At 52.2% G+C, this 21,587-nt stretch overlaps 1 protein-coding gene across 18 annotated transcripts in view; it reads left to right on the plus strand.

The window, feature by feature from the left end:
• GRAMD1B (GRAM domain containing 1B) overlaps positions 1 to 21,587 on the plus strand; it is a 248,434-nt gene that overhangs the window by 209,583 nt on the left and 17,264 nt on the right. For 17 of the 18 annotated variants that reach the window (XM_045038453.1, XM_045038440.1, XM_045038441.1 and 14 more), the window contains 8 exons: positions 8,610 to 8,694; positions 9,484 to 9,587; positions 10,350 to 10,445; positions 12,351 to 12,431; positions 15,974 to 16,089; positions 17,894 to 18,050; positions 19,223 to 19,412; positions 21,266 to 21,409. In XM_045038453.1, coding sequence (XP_044894388.1) covers positions 8,610 to 8,694; positions 9,484 to 9,587; positions 10,350 to 10,445; positions 12,351 to 12,431; positions 15,974 to 16,089; positions 17,894 to 18,050; positions 19,223 to 19,412; positions 21,266 to 21,409 — 973 coding nt within the window. Of the gene's footprint in view, positions 1 to 4,218; positions 5,091 to 8,609; positions 8,695 to 9,483; positions 9,588 to 10,349; positions 10,446 to 12,350; positions 12,432 to 15,973; positions 16,090 to 17,893; positions 18,051 to 19,222; positions 19,413 to 21,265; positions 21,410 to 21,587 lie in introns of those variants that run through there. The other variant, XM_045038458.1, reaches the window with a different exon arrangement.

Below are 21,587 nucleotides of genomic sequence, written 5' to 3' on the forward strand. Positions count from 1 at the left end.
CGAGGCCCCTCCACAAATGTTTTCCTGTGGCTCCCCTTTCCTCTCCCCCCTGATCCAGCATTGCCAGGCAGATGCGGTTCCTTGTCCGCCTTCCTCCCCGGCTTCCTCTGTGGAGGTCTGACACGGGGCAGGGACAGGCCACAGAATGGGATGATGTGTCAGAAGGACAGAGAAGGGCTAGGTGGACGCTGGGAGGACGAGGCAGAGCCGAGCAAAGGCTCGGACGCGGAGAGGTGACGAGGGACCTCCAGCAGGCCCGAGCCAGAGGTGTGAGGAGCTGTATCTAGGTGACCTTTCCACTTTGCCTCCGTGTGTTTTTACATCAGGAGGGAGGTCAGCGGCTAGCATAGTGGGTAGAGCCCTGGAAAGGCTGGCTTCAGATAACCTGGGGTGAAAACCCTGCTTTCCTTCTGAGGCCGAGGCTGGTGCCTGGCCCACTTCTGGGTGTCTGTGGGGGAAGCCAGATGCTGCCTGTTCCACACAGCAGGTGTCATCCCCTGCCCCCCCTCCCCCCACCCCGTCTCTGCCCGCTCTGATGGTACCAGTGTGCTCATTATCTGTAGCACGGACTTGAGCGTGACCGTTCCCCGAGTCACCGTTGCCCTGCCTCCATCAGGAAGAAGCCACCACCTGGGTGTTTCCCCAGAGCCACCTGGATCGATGCACACGGGTGTGGGGTGCCCTCATACCCCCAGTGCCTGCGTCCTTGGGTGGCTGGACACCCCCCTGCTGTGCGCCACGCATGTGCCTGCGCTCTCGCGTGCAGAGGCCCCATCAGGAAACTTCAGTTCGAACCGCTCCCCTCCTCTGCACTGCCCCCTGATAGTCCATTCATGGTTTTCCAGAAGACACCTACTGTGTTGCCCCATCCCCCCTGCTTATCTCTACTGACAATTCTCTTTGTAATCTGTCCCCTGACACTCGTGGTGGTGGCTGATGTGCCATCATTGACGGGATGGGCAAAGGCTCTGTAATCCCAGCTCTGGGGACAGTCACAAGTGTCCTGGTCAGATTCAGGAGTGGGGGGGGGCGGTCATCGCAGAGCTGCTGACCACCGAGAGAACATCTCAGGTTGTCGGAGTAGCTTGGGTGTGCAGCTCCCCGCCCACTCCCAGCTCCCTCCCTTCCACATTTTACTATCTAGCCAGGGAAGAGCGGTCAGCATGATGGCAGACCAACCGGGCCTAAAGAGTGGGCCCGTGGCAAGAGGTGGCTAGGCCCTGAGACACGTGGAAAGGCTGAGGTGTGAGGGCTTCTGGTCTCTAGCCAGGGATGTGACATGAAGGTCAAGAGTGGGATATGAAGGCAGGCAATCCACAACTGCCCTAAGGCCCTCCCAGGCCTGTTTATATCTACGCTTCTTCCCCTCACCCCTTCCCCCTCTACTTACTTGACCATACCAGCTTTATTCACCAAGGCCCCCAGCCTGAGAGGCACAGCCCCTGGCAGACCTGAACCAGAGGGATGAGCAGAAACAGGGCTTTAGTTTCTGGAGGGAGCCAAGGGCAGAGTTGGGGGTGGAAGGGGTGTAGTCTGCCCCCCAAAAGATGGAGCCTGCTGGGTACAGTCGGCTCGCATCTTGGAGGAAGCAGTCACAGCTCTCCTGTCCGGTGCCTCGCGTGGGCACAGGTACCGTCCTCTTCTGCGCCCTTTCGTGGCAGTCAGTCGTCATGGCAACCCAGGGAAGGAGCTTGTCTGAGGTCAGAGGTCAGGAGCCTAGACCCTGGTGGCTGGGAGAGACTCAGTGCCCAAGTTGCCCCATGCCCCTGGTCGGGGATGCTGGCTTTTTGGTGGCGAGGAAAGCGATCGCGCCGACCCTACAGAATGACTGACCAAGGAGGCCTGGCAGGCATGAGATTGAGAGCAAGAGAACAAAGCACTGTGGGCATGAAACCGAGGACGTTAGGGGAACAGTGTAGAAAATGGAGGGTCTGACAGACGACCTGCTGACAGCCTCGGCAGCCTGTTCTTTCCAGGTGGGGCCACCTGTCCTTCCTTCAGCTCTGCCCGTCTGTCCGCACCTGTTTACCCATGGTCTCCGAGAGTCTTCCTGACCTCTGCCCCTGACCCCCACCCTTCACCTTCTCTAGAATGGTCCCGTCTCTCCTGATGAGAACCCCTCCCAGTCCTACCCCCTCCTTGACTTTCTGCACGATGCCGTCCTGCCCCCATCTCTCTTCTCTCTATTCATTGCCTCCCCATCTCCTACATCTGGTTTCTCCCTACCTGCACTTGGCTGAAGGGCCGGGATTTCCTTTGAGGGTCTTAATTGAATTCTTCCCAGGTGAGGCCAGGACTCCTCCAAAATCCATCTGTTTTTTTTCCTGGGCTCTTCCACCCCTTCCCTCCCCGTGTCATACCCAGGGAGGGGGTACCACTTGGTCCCAGCTCCCAGTGTTTGCCATAGAGTTAATGTTTAGCTCGGGGTCATTTCCCTCGTCTCAGGCCCAAGCTGCCTGACGTCCTGCCTTGCCCAGCCCAGCCCATTGTCGGGGGTGTAGGAGACAAAGGCTGAGCGCTGAGACTTGTCTCCTAAGAGTTATCTCTCTGGGTGTATCCTGCCTATGCCTCACCCGACCGACCGACCGACCGAGGTCATCCCTTTGTTTGGCCTGCAGCCATAAACAAACGTTTCTGGGCAATTACTGTAAGGATGCAGCTTTCATGGGTGTAGGTACTGCCTAGATCTTGGGGTCTGGTATGGCCAGGAGAGAGGCATTCTGGTCACCCTGCAAAATGGAACTACTCAGTTCTCCTGCTACACCGCAGAGGGTAGGGCTGACACACACAGGCCAGAGAGAAGCTCGGGTGTATGGTTTGAAGAGCGTAGACCGGGACTGGGCACCAGGAAGCCATGCACGTATTACTGGGTCTGTGTGGCTGTGCACACAGAAGATGCGACGTAAACAGGAACAGTTCTAGAAGTGTATGAGGAATGCGATCGTTTGGTAAACAGATTTGGAGCAGCAGACATCTGGAACGCGTCATGCTCAGTGCTGTAGAAGATAGAGGGCTGTTTGAGGTTTAGACCCCTCCTGGGGAGGACAGCGCTTTGATGAAGCTACCTGCCTGCACTTGTGACAGGTGGAGGCCGTGGGGCTGTGTCCTGTGTGCAGATGCTAAAGACAGGGAGATAGGAGTTTAGGAAAGGAGTCAAGCTCTACTTTCTCTAAAACCTTTTAACCGGGAAACCCTGGGCTCCTCAGAGTCAGAATCTTCGGTTTGGGAGTCAAGCATCTCCATCTTTAATGCATTCCTGTAGTCCTTCTAAAGCATGCTCATGTTTGAGTGCCGCTGGCTCTAACCTCGGACACTCCTAGGCCAGAGGGCCCCCCTTCATCATGTGCAGACTTGGGACCCCTGAGGCAGACACAGTGGGCATAGCTGTGGGCGTGGGGCAGGTGCCCCATTTGTTTCAGAGGTCTGACTTTTCCTGGGATCCCAAGTCAAGTCTTCCCAGTCCCAGGGCTATCTCTTCCCTGCCCCCGCTTCTGCCTGGACCCCTTCCTGGCCCCATTGGCTTCAGCTCCCAAGATCCCAAGGATCTTGATAATCCTTGAGCCAAAGTTGTTTGACTCTTTTAAATTAAGATAGGTGAGCCATGTCTCCTTTTGACCCCGGGGTCAGATTCTCTGCTCTTAGCATTGCTACTTGGCCCTCAAGGTCTGAGGAGCTGCCTGGGAACCCTTTTGGCCTTCGGTCCCCCTCCTGCCAGTGCTGGAGGCAGGGCAGGGTCCCTGGAGCTGGTGACGTCAGCTTCTCCAGGCGATCTGCCCGACTTCTCCCTCCCGGCATATCTACAGTGCGAAGAGTCCAGCTTCCCGACCTCCTGCTGCCCCTGCGCACAGGGTAGTTGGTGGACCGGTGGGTCAGTGAGGGGAGAGTGTGCTCCCAAAGTCCCTGGCCGTTAGAGTCTTCGATTTCAGATTTCACCAGTGCTCCTGGCACCTCCCCCACCCCCTCCCCCACCAGGAGCCCCGGCCAGCTACTTTCCATTGCAGGAAACATCTGCTGGGGAGGCCAGGCTAGGCCGGGGGGTTACTGGAGGACGTTGGCCAGTACTGTCACCCAGATCCTGTAACTTGAAGCATGTGGAGGGCTCTGGCCCTGCCCGCCCACCCACCCTGCCTCCCTCCTGCCACGGGCAGGCGACTCTAACAAAGAAGTTGTTTGCTGGGCAGCTAAGCAGAGCACGGTCTGGGAGGAAAGGGGTGTGTGTAGGGGTGGGGGTGAGAGCAGGCCTTGTTGCCACAGCCAGTGGTGGCCGCTCTGCCTGGGAGAGGGCCGTGAGTCATAGGGACCGGCGCCCGCCCAGGGAAGAGATTGCACGGTGAACAGCCCGCCTTATGGGACAGGCCAGACAGAGCTGGGAAGCTGGGAGTTCATTCTCTCCTGGGAGTTTCTGACCAACTGTGAGCTGTGTGTGAGTAACCGGCGGGGTGCACCTGTGCACCTGGCTGTGGGGTCATCCTCTTCCTGTGCAGTCTGTCTGTCCTCCAGGAGCCTGCTTGTTCAGAGCCCTCAGCTGGCCCTGTGCACCTGCCGTGTGTCTGCGTCGTCTGGCCCCTGCCTGCCTCTTGAAGTGGCTGTCCACATTGACTAGAGGAGGGGCTTCCCCACATCCCCTCTGGGTCACCCTCAGCCCAACGACCGGCCACACTGTGGGAGCCAAAGTGGGACAAAGCAAAACCTGGCCATGGGAGACTGGCTGGCCAGCCTGTCCCAGGAACCATGCGGACTACACCCTCCCACTCGTGAGGTTCCGTGCTGAGAGCAGAGCTCTAGGAGGGAAAAGGAGGCCGGGCAGGGTCACGAAGGCTCTCTGCCAAGCCACCAGAGGTTGCCCATCTGTGTCCAGCCCAGACAAGACGGACTGTTTTCATCCTGAGGGAATCAGAGCTCAAGGAGCGGGGCTCCACTGGGAGGCGGAGCCGTGGGGAGCAATGGAATCTCTGACGGAGTCTGGGGTCCTCTGGAGCCTCCTGCTGGAGCAGGACAGCCAGCCTTTGCAGTGGTACCTGAAGAAGTTTCCAGATACACCTGCTGGTGCAGAGCTCTGCTTTGGGCACGGATCTGAGGAAATCCCAGCCGTGAGTGTGCCTCCCAACCCCTCCGGGCCTGAGTGACATTCCGCTGGGCCTTTGTAATTCGTCACTTGGCCCCAGATCACCCAAGGGCCCCAGATCTTGATAATCCTTGAGCCAAAGTTGTTTGACGATTTTAAATTAAAATAGGTGAGCCATGGCTCACTCTTGGAGAAGATTGCTTTAAGAGCGGGCTGGGGGGGTGGCGGGGAACAGAGGGTCAGGTCTCTTGTGTCACAAGGATCTATGGTGGCAGGTCGTCCTACCGTGTATTTACTTAGAGTCTAGGAGGCAAAGGCGGCCGCCATCCACACCGGCAGCCAGCCGGGAAGAAATCGGAGCATTTATATGCAAGACCAAGTTGAGGAGTCCCTACACCCAAGCCACTTGTTGTAGAACTGGCCGAGGTCAGAGGTCAAGGCGGGATTTGCCCTCCCCCTCCCTACAGCTGCAGCTTTGTTCTGAGGAGAGGGGAGGAGTGGCTCCCTCCCTTTGCCAGAGGTTTGGTGTGGAGATTATGGGCAGACACCGTGCACTGTGCACCTCTGTAAAATGCCCGAGTTCCCAGTGGATGTGAGGGAAATCCGGGTGAGGGAGCACTATGGAAAGCCCATTAGGAATAGGAACACTTCTGGGCTTCAGGTAACTGGATGCCTGATGCCCGCTTTCACCTGCAGGGGGCTCGGGGCCATCCGGTAGGCTGGTCCTCAGGCTGATAACTGGAGTGTGGTAATGAAGACCCGCTTGATCGTTGCATTCATTTAAAAACAATTAATCGTGGTAAGGAACATAAAATGTTCCATCTTAAGTATTTCTCAGTTCAGTAGCATTAAGTGCATTCACACTGTGCTGCCACAAATTTCCAGAACTTCTTCCCCTTGAAAAACTGAAACTTTACTACCACACCCTGGGCAAAAAGACCCACTCGTGGGCCTGAAAGGCTAGCGGGGGCCCCAAAGCAGGTGAACATCTCATCCGCAAGAGAGCGTGCTCTGCTGGAGCATCCTGTCGTTCCTTCTTGGCACCGAGATCCTGAGGCAACATGGAGCCGTGACAACGACCAGGGGCTCTGGTTCAGACCACCTTGGTTCGTGCTCTCCTCTCCCGCTTGGTAACCACATACTTTGGACAAGTTGCTTAACCTCTCTGTGCCTCAACTTCCTAGTGTGTAAAATGGGATAATGAAAACAATCTGTGGCCAAATGGAATGATGTATATGAAGGGCTAATAATGACAATGCTTGGTACACGGTAATAACTCATTTTGTATTAGCTTAACTATAGCTCTAGAAGGGGCGCCTGGGTGGCTCAGTCGGTGAAGCATCTGACTCAGTTTTTGGTTCGAGCCCTGCGCCCGGCCCCACACTGACAGCTGGAGCCTGATGGGGATTCTCTCTTTCCCTCTCTCTCTCTCTCTCTCTCTCTCTGCCCCTCCCACACTCATGCATGAGCTTGTGCGTTCTCTCTCTCAAAATAGATGAATACACTTAAAAAAAAAAAGAAGGTCAGACATAATTAGGAACTTACTGATGATCAGGTGGTCAAGCAGGGGTTTTCATTGTGCAGGCTCTGTTCTGCAAGGCCAGGCAGCCAGTTAGATTGGATATCTCAGTATCGGTTTGGAGCTATCATATAGGCCAGAGGAGTGTTATATTGGGAGGTCTTTTCTAGCCACAGGAGAGGTTGGCTTCTAGGCACTCACTCCCAATGGCCCTGATACTTGGTCCAAACACACGGCAGGTGATTTTTGCAGTTTAGGCTTCTGCAGCATAGCATTGCCTGGGGGGAGGGAGGTAGCACGGCATCCACTGGGAATCTCTTCCAGAAATCCTCCCCAAACTGAAGTCCTGTCATTACGTCTCCTTCCACTTCCTGTGATATTCCTCTTCCCTCTGGCACAAAAGCCATTGAGCCACTTAGCTCAAGTAGTCAACTGCAGGCTCTGAATGTGGTCGGGCCACAGCCTGAGTTTGCTCACAGGCCAGCGAGCTTCACAGAAAGCCAAAAGTAAACAGTCTAAGGTGCATTTCATTGCAATTCATTGCACCCAGCTGTATGTCAGTGGATTCCCAGGGAAGTGGCTGAGAGAGTGTAAATGGCCAAGATCTATCTGCCGCCATCATCAGGACAATCTGTGTGCACCCGTGCACTCCTGGCATAAGTAGGTCAGTGAACCTCCTGGGTGGAGTACACATGTTTCTCTGTCGCAATGCATGGCTCTTCCTGGGTCGTGCACCTGTCTTCTTGTATCATCCTCGGGTACCTTTTTTTTTAAATTTTTCATTTTAATTTTAAGATTGTAAGTTTGGAAAGATCAGGATTCCTGTCTATTCAACTGGCTGATGGAATTTCCATGGAGGATTTGCTAAGGTAGTTTATGGGTACGAGTCTGCACGGAGGCACCCAAAAAGCTAGGTGGGCACAGGGTCACCTGGTGGCACCAGTGATGGGAGGTGAGCTCAGGACCAGGAATCCAGAAAGCTGCCCCTGACCAGCTGGAGAAACCTTGGGGAGGGGGTCTCCTCTCTGGCCTTTGTTTCCTCATCAGTAATGTAAGTGTTGGAGGAGATAGTCTTATAAAGGGTGGGGAGGGAATGAAGGCTGCGTGCCTCTAGTGGCCAGGTGTGCTTTTAAATTCTCTACCTGTGTGCTTACCCTAGTACTAGCTTTATGGGTTTTTTAAAATCCAGTCTTGGTGGGGCGCCTGGGTGGCGCAGTCGGTTAAGCGTCCGACTTCAGTCAGGTCACGATCTCGCGGTCCGTGAGTTCGAGCCCCGCGTCAGGCTCTGGGCTGATGGCTCGGAGCCTGGAGCCTGTTTCCGATTCTGTGTCTCCCTCTCTCTCTGCCACTCCCCCGTTCATGCTCTGTCTCTCTCTGTCCCAAAAATAAAATAAAAACATTGAAAAAAAAATTAAAAAAAAAAAATCCAGTCTTGGTAAAGTGCAGGTCTTCTCCCTGCCCCGTTTTCCTGAGATATAATTGAGGCGTCACATTGATATAGTCCTCCATTTTGATTTCTTTTTTTTTTTTCTTGTTGTGAATTTCATACACGGCCAAGTACTTACTGTATTAGTCATGATAACCACTTCTGAGGGATGCACTGAGTACCGTCATATTCTGGGTCCTCCCGGGGGGCTGAGGGAGCCCTTCTGAGCCCCTGTTTCACTGTCAAGGTGGTACTTCCTGCTGGCAGAAGGCAGGACAGCAGTAGCTCTCATGGTGGGTCCCAGGAAGCTCCCGGGACGTGTCCCTCCTTCTTTTCTCTTCTTGGGATGTAATGTGGGCCCTGCTTCGTCTGTTTGACGTTTTTGCGTCGATGGCCACTTTTTCAGTGGCAGATTCTCTCCGCGGTGTTTTTCCAAAATGCCGTAGCTCCCTTTGCCTAACCTGGCCGCTTAGGGTCTGTGGGATAACAGGGCCTCATCTTTGCCTTTTAAACACGCAAGCAGGTGCTTTTCCTGCATCTGCCCCCCCAGCCCCACAGAACCTGGAAGCATCCTGCTAACCTTGGCCGTTGTCGTGCAGGTATTAAGCCCAACTTACAAGCAGAGAAATGAAGACTTCAGAAAGCTCTTTAAGCAACTTCCAGACACGGAGCGCCTCATTGTTGGTGAGCTGGGAGACCTGGGGATGGAGGGCAGGGGGCAAGAAGGAGGTCTGGGATCCCAAGGACAGCACTCAGGCTGCTTCTGTCTCGAGGTTGCCCACATAAAAGCCAGCCCAAGTGAGAACATCTGTCCGGGAGCAGGGAGAGAAGATGTGCAGAGCGCCGACCCTGGTGGTTGTGGCTCAGGGCTAAGTACCATGTGTGTGGTGGCCTTGACAGAAAGCCCAACCTGGAAGGAGTCTCTGCCATTCTTAACCTCTGTAGATGGCCCAGCGGTGAAGGGTTGGGGTAACTGTGTAGGGGAGGGGTGTTCGTTGACTTTAAAAAAATAATTTTTTTTAGTGTTTATTTTGAGAGAGAGCACGAGCAGGGGAGGGGCAGAGCGAGAGAACCCCAAGAAAGCTCCATGCTGTCAGTGCAGAGCCCCATGCAGAGCTCAGTCTCATAAAGCGTGAGGTCCTGACCTGAGCTGAAATCAAGAGTCGGACACTTAACCGACTGAGCCACCCAGGCGCCCCGTGGCCTTTTCTACCTCCGACGTCTTTGCCCCGCCTCTGCCATCTCATCCATTCCTCTGCCTCCAGGCGGAAGCACGGTGATCTTTCAAATCACATGAGACACCAGGGACTCCCTTGGCCACTAGTTCAAGGGTCTCACCCACCTAGTGAGCCTAGTGAGTGGGAGGCAGTTGGGCTCCCCCCAGTGCTGGTGCAGGGCGGGCATGCTTAACTTGTGGTGGTTCGCTGAAGATGCGTGCCGTCTCTGAGCTCTCTGCCCCCCATCCTACCACAGATTACTCATGTGCACTCCAAAGAGACATTCTTCTTCAGGGCCGACTCTACCTCTCTGAAAATTGGATCTGCTTCTATAGCAACATCTTCCGCTGGGAAACTCTGGTAAAGACCTGGGGCTTGCCTCCGGGGTTGTCCCCTTGGCTGTGACTGAACAAGCTGCCCCCACCTGCCCCTTTTTGTTGACTTCGTGCTCCACCCACACCTTTGCACAATTCCTAAATGTACAGGCCGAGTCTTGAGGGATAGACCTCCTCTACCACGTCTTCCCCTCCCTCCCTCCCTCCCTCCCTCCCTCTTGGGTGTGGAAGAGAGTGTGGGAGCATTTGCTTTCGGCAAATGCAGTTAAGTATTCTGCAAGGCGTAGGATAGTTGAGTAAAAGGAACATTGGCCTCAGAACTGGCTTGTACGTTATCTGCGTTCTCCACCTAGTGAGCTGTGTGCTACTAGGCTGGTCCTTTGCTCTTTCTCTATTTCCTTATCTTAGGAGATCAAGTGGGAAGAGGTAAACTGGGTGACTTTTATGGTGGCATCCAGTGCCGGTGTTCTGTGTTTCTGTAAGTGGCAAGTAGCACGGGGCCTCTGCACGTTAATCGGACTGTGTAGACTTGAGAAAGAAGGCTCCCTGCACCAGGAGCTGAGGCACCCTTGGGCTCTAGGCGAGGCTCAGCCACCACGTCGCCCTGTGGCCTCCGTGAAGTAGGGGGCTAAACCAGATGATCTCTGAGGAGGTCCCTTCTAGGTTTAGAAATACGTAGACTGACACGTGATCTCCCCTCTCTGAACTGGGGCTGTGCGAATGCTCACTGCCGACTCAGTTAATGTCTCCTCTCCTTATCCACCCTCCCTTCCCTGTGGGGTGCCAGCTGACTGTCCGTTTGAAAGACATCTGCTCCATGACTAAAGAAAAAACAGCTCGCCTCATTCCCAATGCCATCCAAGTTTGCACTGACTCAGAAAAGGTAAGTGGAGTCCGACCTTGGACTTTCTGCTCCCCGCTGCCCCTGTCCCCAAGCCTCCCACTTCCGTCCCTCAGTTGCATGAATATGGAAGCCAGTAGGATGGCAGCGACGGATGGTCAGGTGATGCCGATCGTGGGGTCGCCTCCACGGGGTCAGGGTGTTTGGATTCTGAGCAGGGGTGAAGATGGAACGGCTGAACGTTGCACTTGGAGCCGGAACACTTAAATTTGAGTCCTGTAACCGTAGGTGTGTTCCATTGCCTCTCTCAACCTAAGTTTTCCCATGTATAAAATGGAGCCAGCCATTCCTATAACACTCTTGAAATGACACCACATATTTGAAAACGCTAAATCGTGAAGCGTTGTACACATGTAAGATGTTATTGTATATCCGTGTAGAGCTCATCAAAAGGGATGAGAGTCAGGGGCGCTTGGGTGGCTCAGTCGGTTGAGCGTCCCACTTCGGCTCAGGTCACGATCTCGCCGTTGGCGAGTTCGAGCCCCTCGTCGGGCTCTGTGCTGACAGCTCGGAGCCTGGAGCCTGCTTCGGATTCTGTGTCTCCCTCTCTGTCTGCCCCTCCCCTGCTCATGCTGTGTCTCTCTCTGTCTCAAAAATAAATATAAACATTAAAAAAAAAAGATTTAAAAAAATAAATAAAAAAGGGATGAGAGTCTGGTAGGAAATGGATTCGGCACACCAGGATGGGGAAAATGTGGTAGGTAACATTTAGGGCAGAGAAAACACTGTGATCTTTGATCTTTAACCAGAGTCTGGAGACTGATCGCTTCAGGGCTAGGGGTGGACCAGGCTTCTGCTGAACACAGGTCCACCATGCCCTTGGACTGAGGCAGTTCAGTGGCAACAACCATGAGACTTTGGGGTCAGATGGTGTTTGGTTTGAATTCTGTTTTTTCTCACGAATCAGCTTTGTGATTACAGACGTCACCTGATCCCCACCAGCCTGTTTATTAGGTGTTAGCAGTTATGTTTATTTTCCAAGGCTTTTGTGTGATTAAAATGAAGCCGCAGCATTTGGGAAGCGCCTGGATCGTGTTCAGTACCATCTGGTTTCCCATCATTTCCCTCCTGCACGTTATACAGGGTCCCCACTAATGTGTAAGCACAAAGAACAGGAGTCCCTCCCTGTCCTGATTGCTGTCGTATCCCAAATGTGTAAAATCGTACCCAGCACGTACCACATTCAGTTATTTGTTGACTTAATATTGAAAGGGTGAGTGGGTTAGTGGGTTTGTCTTCTCAAGGGCCAGTTCACAGCTCACCACTTAATAACCCAGTTCTAGCCGGTAGTTGAAAGAAGCTTCTTTGGAGGTGGAAAGAAAAAGAAGCTTTTGTGGAGGTGAAAACCTCCACCCAGAGAGAGAAGCACTTAGCATTTAGCATTTAACATGGGTGAATGAAGGACTTGGTGACAGTGAGGACTTAGGGGGTCCCAGGTACACAGACCCCGAGGATTCATCCCCATTGCGAGAGTACCCTGGTGTCATGGTCACAGATAACTGTAGCATTTGGGGATGAATTCAGCAGCTTCTTTGTTTATTTTTGTTTTATTTTATTTTCATTAATTAATTTTAATGTTTGTTTTTGAGAGAGACAGATAGAGTGTGAATGGGGGAGGGGCAGAGAGAGAGAGAGGGAGACACAGAATCTGAAACACCCTCCAGCTTTGAGCTGTCAGCACAGAGCCTGACGCGGGGCTTGAACTCAGCAACCATCAGATCGTGACCTGGGCTGAACGGTGGGACACTTAACCGACTAAGCCACCCAGGTGCCCCAGCAGCTTCTTTTTTTTTTTTTTTTTTTTTTAAAGGATAAAGCACCCTGTCTCCTCCATTCGTTATATGGTGAGTCTTACCAGACATTTCTTGCTGTTTTCCCCAAATCTAGCACTTTTTCACTTCATTTGGAGCCCGGGATAGGACGTACATGATGATGTTCCGGCTCTGGCAGAACGCACTCCTCGAAAAGGTAAGTGCCGCCCAGCTCCTTCCTTCAGCCTCAGCATGCATGCACATCCGTCTGGAATGCTCTTTCTCCTGAGGTGGGGGTCCCACGGAGAGATTGCTCTTACTGGGACATTGGCTTGCTCCAACGCCGCCCACGTGGTTCGGGAAAGCCCCCCAGACTCGGGGTGAGTTACGTCTTCTCCCACACGTGGTGCTGTGTGAGCAGCCTCGTCACTGTCTGCACCGAGGCCTTCCTGGACCTCAGACACTTCAGTCCCACTGTTGTAAAATGTGCCAGCATTCGTTTCAGTCAGGAATGGTGAGACACACAGAGGTGGAGGTGACTGTTAGGAAAGGATCAGTTTTCAGGCTTACGGGTGCCTAGGGGCAGAGGTGCATCCCACCATGCAGAAACACACGGGGAAGTGACAGCCGGCGTCAGCCAGGAGGCAGAGAGAGCGAGGGGGAAAGCATGCCAGAGCCTTTATTGTGGTTTTTTTTTTTTTGCAGGAAGCAATAGGTGAGGCAGGGTAAGCAGGCGGACAGGTTGAGGATCAGCTACTTTGAATAATTCCATCTGGCTTCAGGGCACAGAGACTGTCTCTGGGTGCATGGTACCTGTCCCTGGGGTACGTAAAGCTGCATACTAGGGACCTGGACTGTAAGAGCTGGAAAAGAAGGTGGTATCCACCTCGGATTGGTCAGTCGCGTGTGAAAGATGCACTTCAGGCACGTGGTTCTCTATTTCCAGGAATTACCTAACCCCAGGAGGGGCAGTCCCTCCCCAGTGAGCAAGGCCTCAGATCCCGGAGCATCAAAAATACAGAAAATAGGGGGCGCCTGGGTGGCTCAGTCGGTTAAGTGGCCGACTTCGTCTCAGGTCACGATCTCGCGGTCCGTGAGTTCGAGCCCCGCGTTGGGCTCTGTGCTGACAGCTGAGCCTGGAGCCTGTTTCAGATTTTGTGTCTCCCTCTCTCTGACCCTCCCCCGTTCATGCTTTGTCTCTCTGTGTCTCAAAAATAAATAAACGTTAGGGGTGCCTGGGTGGCTCAGTCGGTTAAGCGTCCGACTTTGGCTCAGGTCATGATCTCACGGTCCGTTGAGTTCGAGCCCCACGTCGGGCTCTGTGCTGATAGCTCGGAGCCTGGAGCCTGCTTCAGATTCTGTGTCTCCCTCTATCTCTGACCCTCCTCCATTCATGCTCTCTCTCTGTCTCAAAAATAAATAAACATTAAAAAAATAAATAAAATAAATAAATAAATAAATAAATAAATAAATAAATAAAATAAACGTTAAAAAAATACAGAAAATAGGGAAATAGAGTTAATACAGCCACAAGTTTGACTGCTTGAGTGTCTGAAGGACACTGAGGGGACACAGATAAATGTGATATCATGGCCACATTCCTTAGAAAACTCACACTCAGATGTCAGGGCGGAGGGTGTGTTGATAAATAGCCCCCAAGCCAGGGAAAGAGACATAGGAAGAAGTTACATGGTTATAATTAGTTATTATATATATGACATGTATGTTATCTACCCTGATTCTATCCTGAAGAATCTGAAGTAAACTGGGTAGATTTATTATTTAGAATTTCATGGGGCGCTTGGGTGGCTCAGTCGGTTAAGTGTCCGACTTCAACTCAGGTCACAATCTTGCGGTTCGTGAGTTCGAGCCCCGCGTCGGGCTCTGGGCTGATGGCTCAGAGCCTGGAGCCTGCTTCATATTCTGTGTCTCCCTCTCTCTCTGCCCCTCCCCTGTCATGCTCTGTCTCTCTCTGTCTCAAAAATAAAATATATGTTAAAAAAAAAAATTTTAGAATTTCTTCTAACCTGAAGATCTACAGCCCTGGCATAAATCTAGGTAACTTATTTTAGCTGAGATCTTCTGCCTTAAGTAGCTATCAATAATAGTAACATGATAATGTGTTTTAACGTCCACTGGCCTGTTTGGATCTTCAGTTCACAACCACTGTCATTGCTGGATAAGACAGAGGGACATCCATACGGTTCACAGGAACTCTCACAAAATAGATGTGTGCCGATTGTCCTTGACCTGCTTGTGGTCAATCAAGCCAAGCCAAATGGAATGGTCAGGGAAGGGTGTATGGAGAAGGGGAGAACATAGAATGGCAAAGGCGTCCCAGGTGGGATGAATGCTATACATAAGGGCCAAAGATAGGAGGCAGGAGGTCCAGATAAAGGAAAAGGAGATGTCTCCCTCTGGCTCTGTGAGGGCCAGCACCCGCCAGCTCAGGGAGAGCCCTGACTATGCTATTCTAGGCATTTCTCCTTAGGTGGAAACCCAGAACCCTGGCTCATGGCAATCTGCCAGCACCTGCTGCTTTTTTTTTTTTTTCCCCCTTAATTTTTAATTTTATTTGGGGGGGGAGTGGCAGAGAAAGGGGGAGAGAGAATTTCAAGCAGGCTCTGTGCTGATAGCACGGAGCCTGATGTGGGACTCGATCCCATGACCCTGGGATCATGACCTGAGCCAAAATCAAGAGTCAGACACTCAACTGACAGAACCACCCAGGCGCCCCAGCACCCGCCTCTTAAACTATAACCTTGAAAGAATGGACTCGGAGAATTCTTAGATTCTTCATCGAATCTATTGATGGGAAACATTCTTTATGTTTCACTTAAAAATCTATCTTTGTATTTTAACTGCTTCTCTTTTTCTTAATTCTCTTGCTCTCTTTTTCACATACTTCCCTTACCACCTGCTCCCCCCCCCCTTCCAATTTAAGACTCATTCATGGTCCCTCCAGTCTTAGTTCTTCCACGTTCTGTTGCCTCTTTCCCAAAAATCTGAACCCCATGCGAGCTCACTTTTCTGAGGACAGTACTTTTGAGGAGGACCTGGAGACACCCAGTGAAATAAGAAACTAGAACTAATACATAGAACTGTAGGCAAACTGATTCTGCGTGACAATAAAGAAGGAAGTGTTCAGGTAGCCAAGCGAGGGTTGGATGTGATGACCTTGGAGGTCCCTTGAACTATGAGAATATAGGCTTCTTTCCAACCACAAGAACTGTCCAACTATGGAATGGGCCTCTGAGGTCACACCTCATTCTTGAACATGAGGCAGTAGGGCCTACGTGGCCAGCATTAGTATAAAGAGATATCTGAGGTGTTGGGTAGACTGGCTCAAGGGACCGAGTCCGAATCAGACGCTCTGTGATCACCTTGGCCCCAGAGTAACACTGGCTTATGACGCCTAATGCTCGACCTCATCCATAGGAGCAAAAGATGGATAGTTACCGTCCTTAAGGGGCCAGTTGATTCCATTATGCAAACCTGAGTTGTGGGGACAGGTCAAGTTCCTGGCTCCACTGAAAGCCATATTTTTGGCAGAAGATTAGGTATCTGACGATGGGCTTGGAAAAGGGAAGAAGAGGTGGAGGAAGCTGTCACAGAGGCGTTACCCTCCTCTTCGTCCAGCAAAGGAGCATGGAGGCCAGCTTCTCCTTCCCTCAAGGGAGTCCAGCTCAACTCAGTGCCTCCATGTAGAGTGGGGTCCTGAGGAAGGAAGGGTCGCAGTCACTCTGTTGTCTCCTGCAGCCCCTGTGTCCCAAGGAGCTCTGGCACTTTGTTCACCAGTGCTATGGGAATGAATTGGGCCTTACCAGTGACGACGAGGACTACGTGCCCCCCGATGACGACTTCAACACTATGGGGTGAGAAGGCAGAGGGCAGCTTCTCCAAGAGGGACTGGGATGGTGGGGACAGCCTTCCCGGGGAGTGATGTCTAAGTGAGGCCCTGAAGGAAGTGAGGGGGTCAACCATGAGCTTACCTGTGGGGAGACTTTCCCAGGCAGAGAGAAAAGCAAGCGGGTGGGTGGGTGGAATGGACAAAGCACAAGCGGGAAGAGGTGAGGCCAGGGGCCAGATTCTGAAGGCCTTTTGCCAACATGATGATTGGCTCTCACTCAGAGTGGGACAGGAAGCCCTGGGAAGGCTTTGAGTAGGTAATTGATAACTGACTTAACATTTTAATAGGATCACTCTGGCTCCTGGGTTGAAAATAGATCAGGGAGGAGCAAGAGCAGACAGGCTAAGAGGCTTGAATAATTTAGATCATTTAGATGAGAGGTGAAGGTGGTTTGGACCAGGAGGGTAGCAGTAAAAATGGCAGCAAGTGGTTAGTTTCTGAATATATTTTTGAAAGTAGAACCAGATACGTTTTGAAGGATTTGCTGACAGATTGGAAAGGAACCAAAAATGGCTTTAAGGTTTTCTTGGATTTACCAACTGGAAGACTAGAGAAGTTCCAAACCGAGATGGACAATACTATAGACCAGATTTGGGGGAGAAGATCAGGCAGGTTGGGTCTCAGAGGACTGTTAGCCAGGTGGAGATGTCACATAGACATTTGTGTTTGTGAGTGTGGAGTTCACGAGGGAAGTCTGGGCGAGGGACATAAATTAGGGAATTATGAGTGGATAGCCGTGAGATTGGCTGAAGCCACCAAGTGGCTGAATGAACATAAGAAAAGAAGTTCAGGGACTCAGCTTGGGGACACTCAACAAGAAGGAGAAGCAACAAAAGAAATCCTGGAAGAACAGCCAGCCAGGCAGGAGGAACACTAGGAGACCTGGCATCCTAGAGGCCAAGGGAAGGAGGCTCTAGGGAGAAGGAAGCATCGTTGTAACTCATGCTGTCGATGGATTGAGAAAGATGGGAATGTGGGTAGGTGGGGGCCCAGTGGTGGTGTGTGAGGCACAGAGCAGTAGAAGGCCAGGAAAGAGCACCGAATGTGTCGTAGGTAGACCTGGGCTCAGGTAGGATTTCCGACATTTAGTGGTAGTTATCACTTAATCTCTGTGAACATCCGTCTGTTTGATTATCTTTAGGAGGCACATAATAGATTACTCAAGAGTTGTCATGCATCCAGATGGGGCGATAGGTAAAGTTTAAGATGTTGGTGACGGTGATGATTGCTCCCTTGGGAAAGGCTACAGTGATGTCCCTGAAGTGTCCCTACAAGGACACCCACCTCTACCTCAAGGAGGGTTTCCCTTCAGGCATCCAAGGCAAAGAAGTTCACTGGTTAGGATACAGAATCTGGGCATTATCAACAAAAGGCCCTCGTGTCCGGGGTCTCATCCTCATCACTGTGTGGGAAATAAGATGTGTGTTCAGAGACCGGTTATTTCATTCAAAGGGTCAGGTTGGGATGGGATGGGATGCCAGCAGGCGAAAGATAGTTTAAGACACGTAATAGCCGTATTTAGGCATGGTTAAATCTAAGAAAAGGTGACTTTGGAGCCAGACATTGTACATGGGGCTGGGGGTGCAGGGTGGGGAGAAGGCGTCAGGAGAACAGTGTAGCAGGGGGGTGGTGTTTTGAGGAAGATCATTCACAAAGCAAAGAAGCAAGAAAGCCGATAGTTTGGGATGGGGTGGACAGATCTAGGGCTCTTAGAACAATTGGTGGTCTTGGTAGCAAGGTTAACAGGAATGTATGGTGTCCTCTCTCAGCTACTGTGAGGAGATCCCCGTGGAAGAGAATGAAGTGAATGACAGCTCGTCGAAAAGCAGCATCGAGACCAAGCCAGATGCCAGTCCTCAGCTACCCAAGAAATCCATCACCAACAGCACGCTGACATCCACAGGGAGCAGCGAAGCCCCCGTGTCGGTATGGGCAGTACGACCTTTCTTCCTCCCCCAATCCAGTGGCCAGTGTTTCCCAGCCGAGCTAACTTCACAGGACCCCAGCCTGGGGAGTGGGCAGAAGGGAGGTTGGTTGCCCTGTGGTCAGTTTATTCACGGAGGCATCCTAGAGCCGGTGGGCTCTCTGTTCTAACAGCATAGTCCCAGGATCCAGAGCCGGGTTCTCGGTGCCTTGAATATAAGATTTTGTTTGCTTTCTGAATGGATAAAAACCATTCCAAGTTCACTGATGTGGGTTTCACTCCCGGTGGAGTGTTCCAGATCAGCCCCTCTGTGGAGAATTATCTCAGGGTTTTGTTTTTTGTGTGTGTGTGTGTGTGTGTGTGTGTGTGTGTGTGTGTTTACTGCCTTGATCTGAGGTCAAAATCATGTATGAATCTGGGACTATATACCTCTTTCCTGTTCATTCAATAATTAGTTTTTGAGTTCCTAGTGTATATACACTCTGATTTAATTTTCCCACTGTAGCTAGACTTTGTGAAAGAGAGAAAAATGTGTTCAGAAGAAAGACCTTTATTCTCTGAGACTTGGTTACAGAGGGGATGGAAACCTGATGAAGGAAGTGTCAGGTGGCTGGCAGGTAGAAGAATGGGTGGGGTTTCTTGGAAAGGATTCCCCGAGAGGGGGGTCTCCTGTTCCACTGGCGTAGGGGTCAGGCAGACCACCTGGCCTTGGAATGAAAACGTTATTCGTTTGGTGCCGAATCTCCATTTTCTGTCTCTGAGGTTATCTCAAAAACAGAAAGACCTGTATCTCTTCCCTTCCAAGGCTAAGGGGAGAATAAATTTAAAAACGCCGATGAAGCTTTTGAGCTTCTGAGCAGACGGGTCATAGCCAGAGGCAGGCTGACGTGTTGTCACCTGGCTCCAGGGACAGAGCTGTGCCTGAAGGCACTAACTCTGCTCACTGCTGGGGCTTGGTGTGCTCTTCCATGGTGAGCGAGACAAGGGCAGAACCTTCTTCTGTGTTCTCCCATCTTCCACGGTGGGGCTGGGGAAAAGCCCTGGGGTGTGACTCCAGCCCAGCTCCTGAGCAGCTGTGTTGTGAACGTGAGCGCTCCCCAGGCTGGGGAAATCTCCCTTTGGAGACCCCCCAGCAGGTTGCCCCTGTCGGGTGACGGCTTCGTCCCCACTCTAGTTTGATGGCTTGCCCCTGGAGGAGGAGGTGCTGGATGGCGATGGGTCCCTGGAGAAGGAGCTTGCCATTGACAACATCATCGGGGAGAAGATGGAGATCATCGCACCCGTGACCTCCCCTTCGCTGGACTTCAATGACAACGAGGACATCCCCACCGAGCTCAGTGACTCTTCCGACACCCATGATGAAGGTGGGCATTGGAAAATGGGTGTGCAGCGTGGCCCTTCCTCTCTCCATTTTGAAAGCTAATGGGATGTCGTGTAGGAAGGCTGGAGTCCGTGTCTGGGCTTCCAGTGGAAGGGCGGGTGGGTAACAGAGCCTTTTTTTTTTTTTTTTTTTTTTTTTAATTTGATTTGTTATTAACATACATTTTTCAGGGTAGTCACTGCAGGATCCATGTTATGCCATATTTGTCTTTCTTCACTCGATGGATAATGCTTTGTCCTGCCATCCCGTCTTGTCACTAAGTGTACCCCCCCCCCCCCCCCCGTTGCCTTGTTCGTTGCCCATAGAGATGCGATGCAGGGCAGTGTATATGCCACAGGAAAGTGCCCGTCAGCTGCTTCCTGGAAATAATCAGATTTTTTTTTTTTAATGTTTGTTTATTTTTGAGTGAGACAGAACACGAGCGGGGGAGGGCAGAGAGAAAGGGAGACACAGAATCCAAAGCAGGCTCCAGGCTCCGAGCTGTCGGCATAGACCCCGATGCGGTGCTCGACCTCGAACTCACAAACCATGAGATTGTGACCTGAGCTGAAGTCGGACGCTTAACCGACTGAGCCACCCAGGTGCCCCTGGAAATAATTAGATTTTAATAGAACCTTGCTTTAGTGACTCCAGCATTGGGCTTTCAGACCAGGCTACAAGGAAAGGTATTGCTGGGTCACTCGGACTCCAGAGTCTGCCTTTCTCTCCAGTACTTCTAGGTAGTATTTCTTACTTCATTCTTGCACAGGGTTAGCTTCTAGGACCTGGCTTGGGAATGTTTTGCTTCTGACATTCCAGGGCTAGAAGCCAAATTGTCAGTCTTCATGAAATTGGCTGATCCACTGAACTGATGGTAGGCTTGACTAGTAAGTGTATGTGGACGGTGCTCATTTGAACATCTGTGGACAGTCCCTCCTGTGGTCACCTCGAGTGTCTTTCTCCCCCCTGCCTGGTTTCCCTACTCCATCTAGGATGCAGGGCCAGTGCAAATGACTGCACGGGTTGGGTACCGCATAGCAGCAAGGGCACCAGTCATGTAAACTCAGACGTGACCGCTCCCATAGTGCTTGTCTTGTGCAGTCATGGGCCCTGTGTGACACTTCTGGGCCACAGGGGTGCCAGCAATGGCAGCATCGTGCCTGAGATCACATACCAGCCTCCGTAGGTGCGGCAGTTAGGGACTGTGGGGTGCCGAGGGCTTGGGAGGAGCGCTGGGGCTTTAGCAGCACGCCTGGACCCTCAGGAACATTCTCCCGGAGCAAATAGAGACTGGAAAAAGGTGGAGGGTGTGGAAATCCTGGGGGAAGCATCGCAGTGCCTTATGGAAGCGGAGCAGGGCTTGTATGGTTAAGGGATCACGGCCCTGCAGACCAGCCCAGCCTTAGAAGCTTTTATATAAACAGGTTATTCCAGATGAATCCACGTCCCTTTAACACACTTGTGCCATGGTTGCAATGCCTTTTGTCGTCTGTCGTGGTTAACTTACAGGCTCTGGATAACTGATAACTTTGAGGTTACCAGTTCAGCTCAGGAAGTGAGATCTCAGTTTTAGTCTAAGATCACCTTGATTAGGAAGGAAGCCTTGAAAACAGAAGAGCCGATAGCACATTTCCATACTCTTTGTCAAGCGAGGCCGAATAGAATGCCAGTTAGAGTAAGTTTGTGCACGCGGGCGAAGGAGGAGACAGGGCAGAGGTGAGGTCATTAACCACTACCCACCCCGGCCGCCCTTGACCCTTGGTAAGGCCACATAAGCCACAGAGACGTAACTGCTCTGGGGGCGTCCCTGGGGCCGTCCGCCCCTCTGCCTTCACTCTCCGTGGCTCTTTGGTGCAGGGGAGGTCCAGGCCTTCTACGAGGACCTGAGTGGTCGGCAGTACGTGAATGAAGTCTTCAACTTCAGTGTGGACAAGCTCTATGACCTGCTGTTCACCGACTCGCCCTTCCAGCGGGACTTCATGGAGCAACGGCGGTTCTCCGGTCAGTCCTTCTGGGGCCGGTGCCTCCCATCCCTTCCCTCTTGGCCACACTTCTTCCTTTTCTCCCCAAGCTCCCTCCTGTTCCAGGCCACCCCATGGCCCGGGGCACCCCCTTTCCATCTCCCCCAGGGCCCTGCTAGTTGCTCCTCCCCCACCCAGCACTCAGTGCCAGGCCCCAG

This window comes from Felis catus, chromosome D1, assembly GCF_018350175.1.
Source record: "Felis catus isolate Fca126 chromosome D1, F.catus_Fca126_mat1.0, whole genome shotgun sequence".
NCBI classification, from domain to species: domain Eukaryota; kingdom Metazoa; phylum Chordata; class Mammalia; order Carnivora; family Felidae; genus Felis; species Felis catus.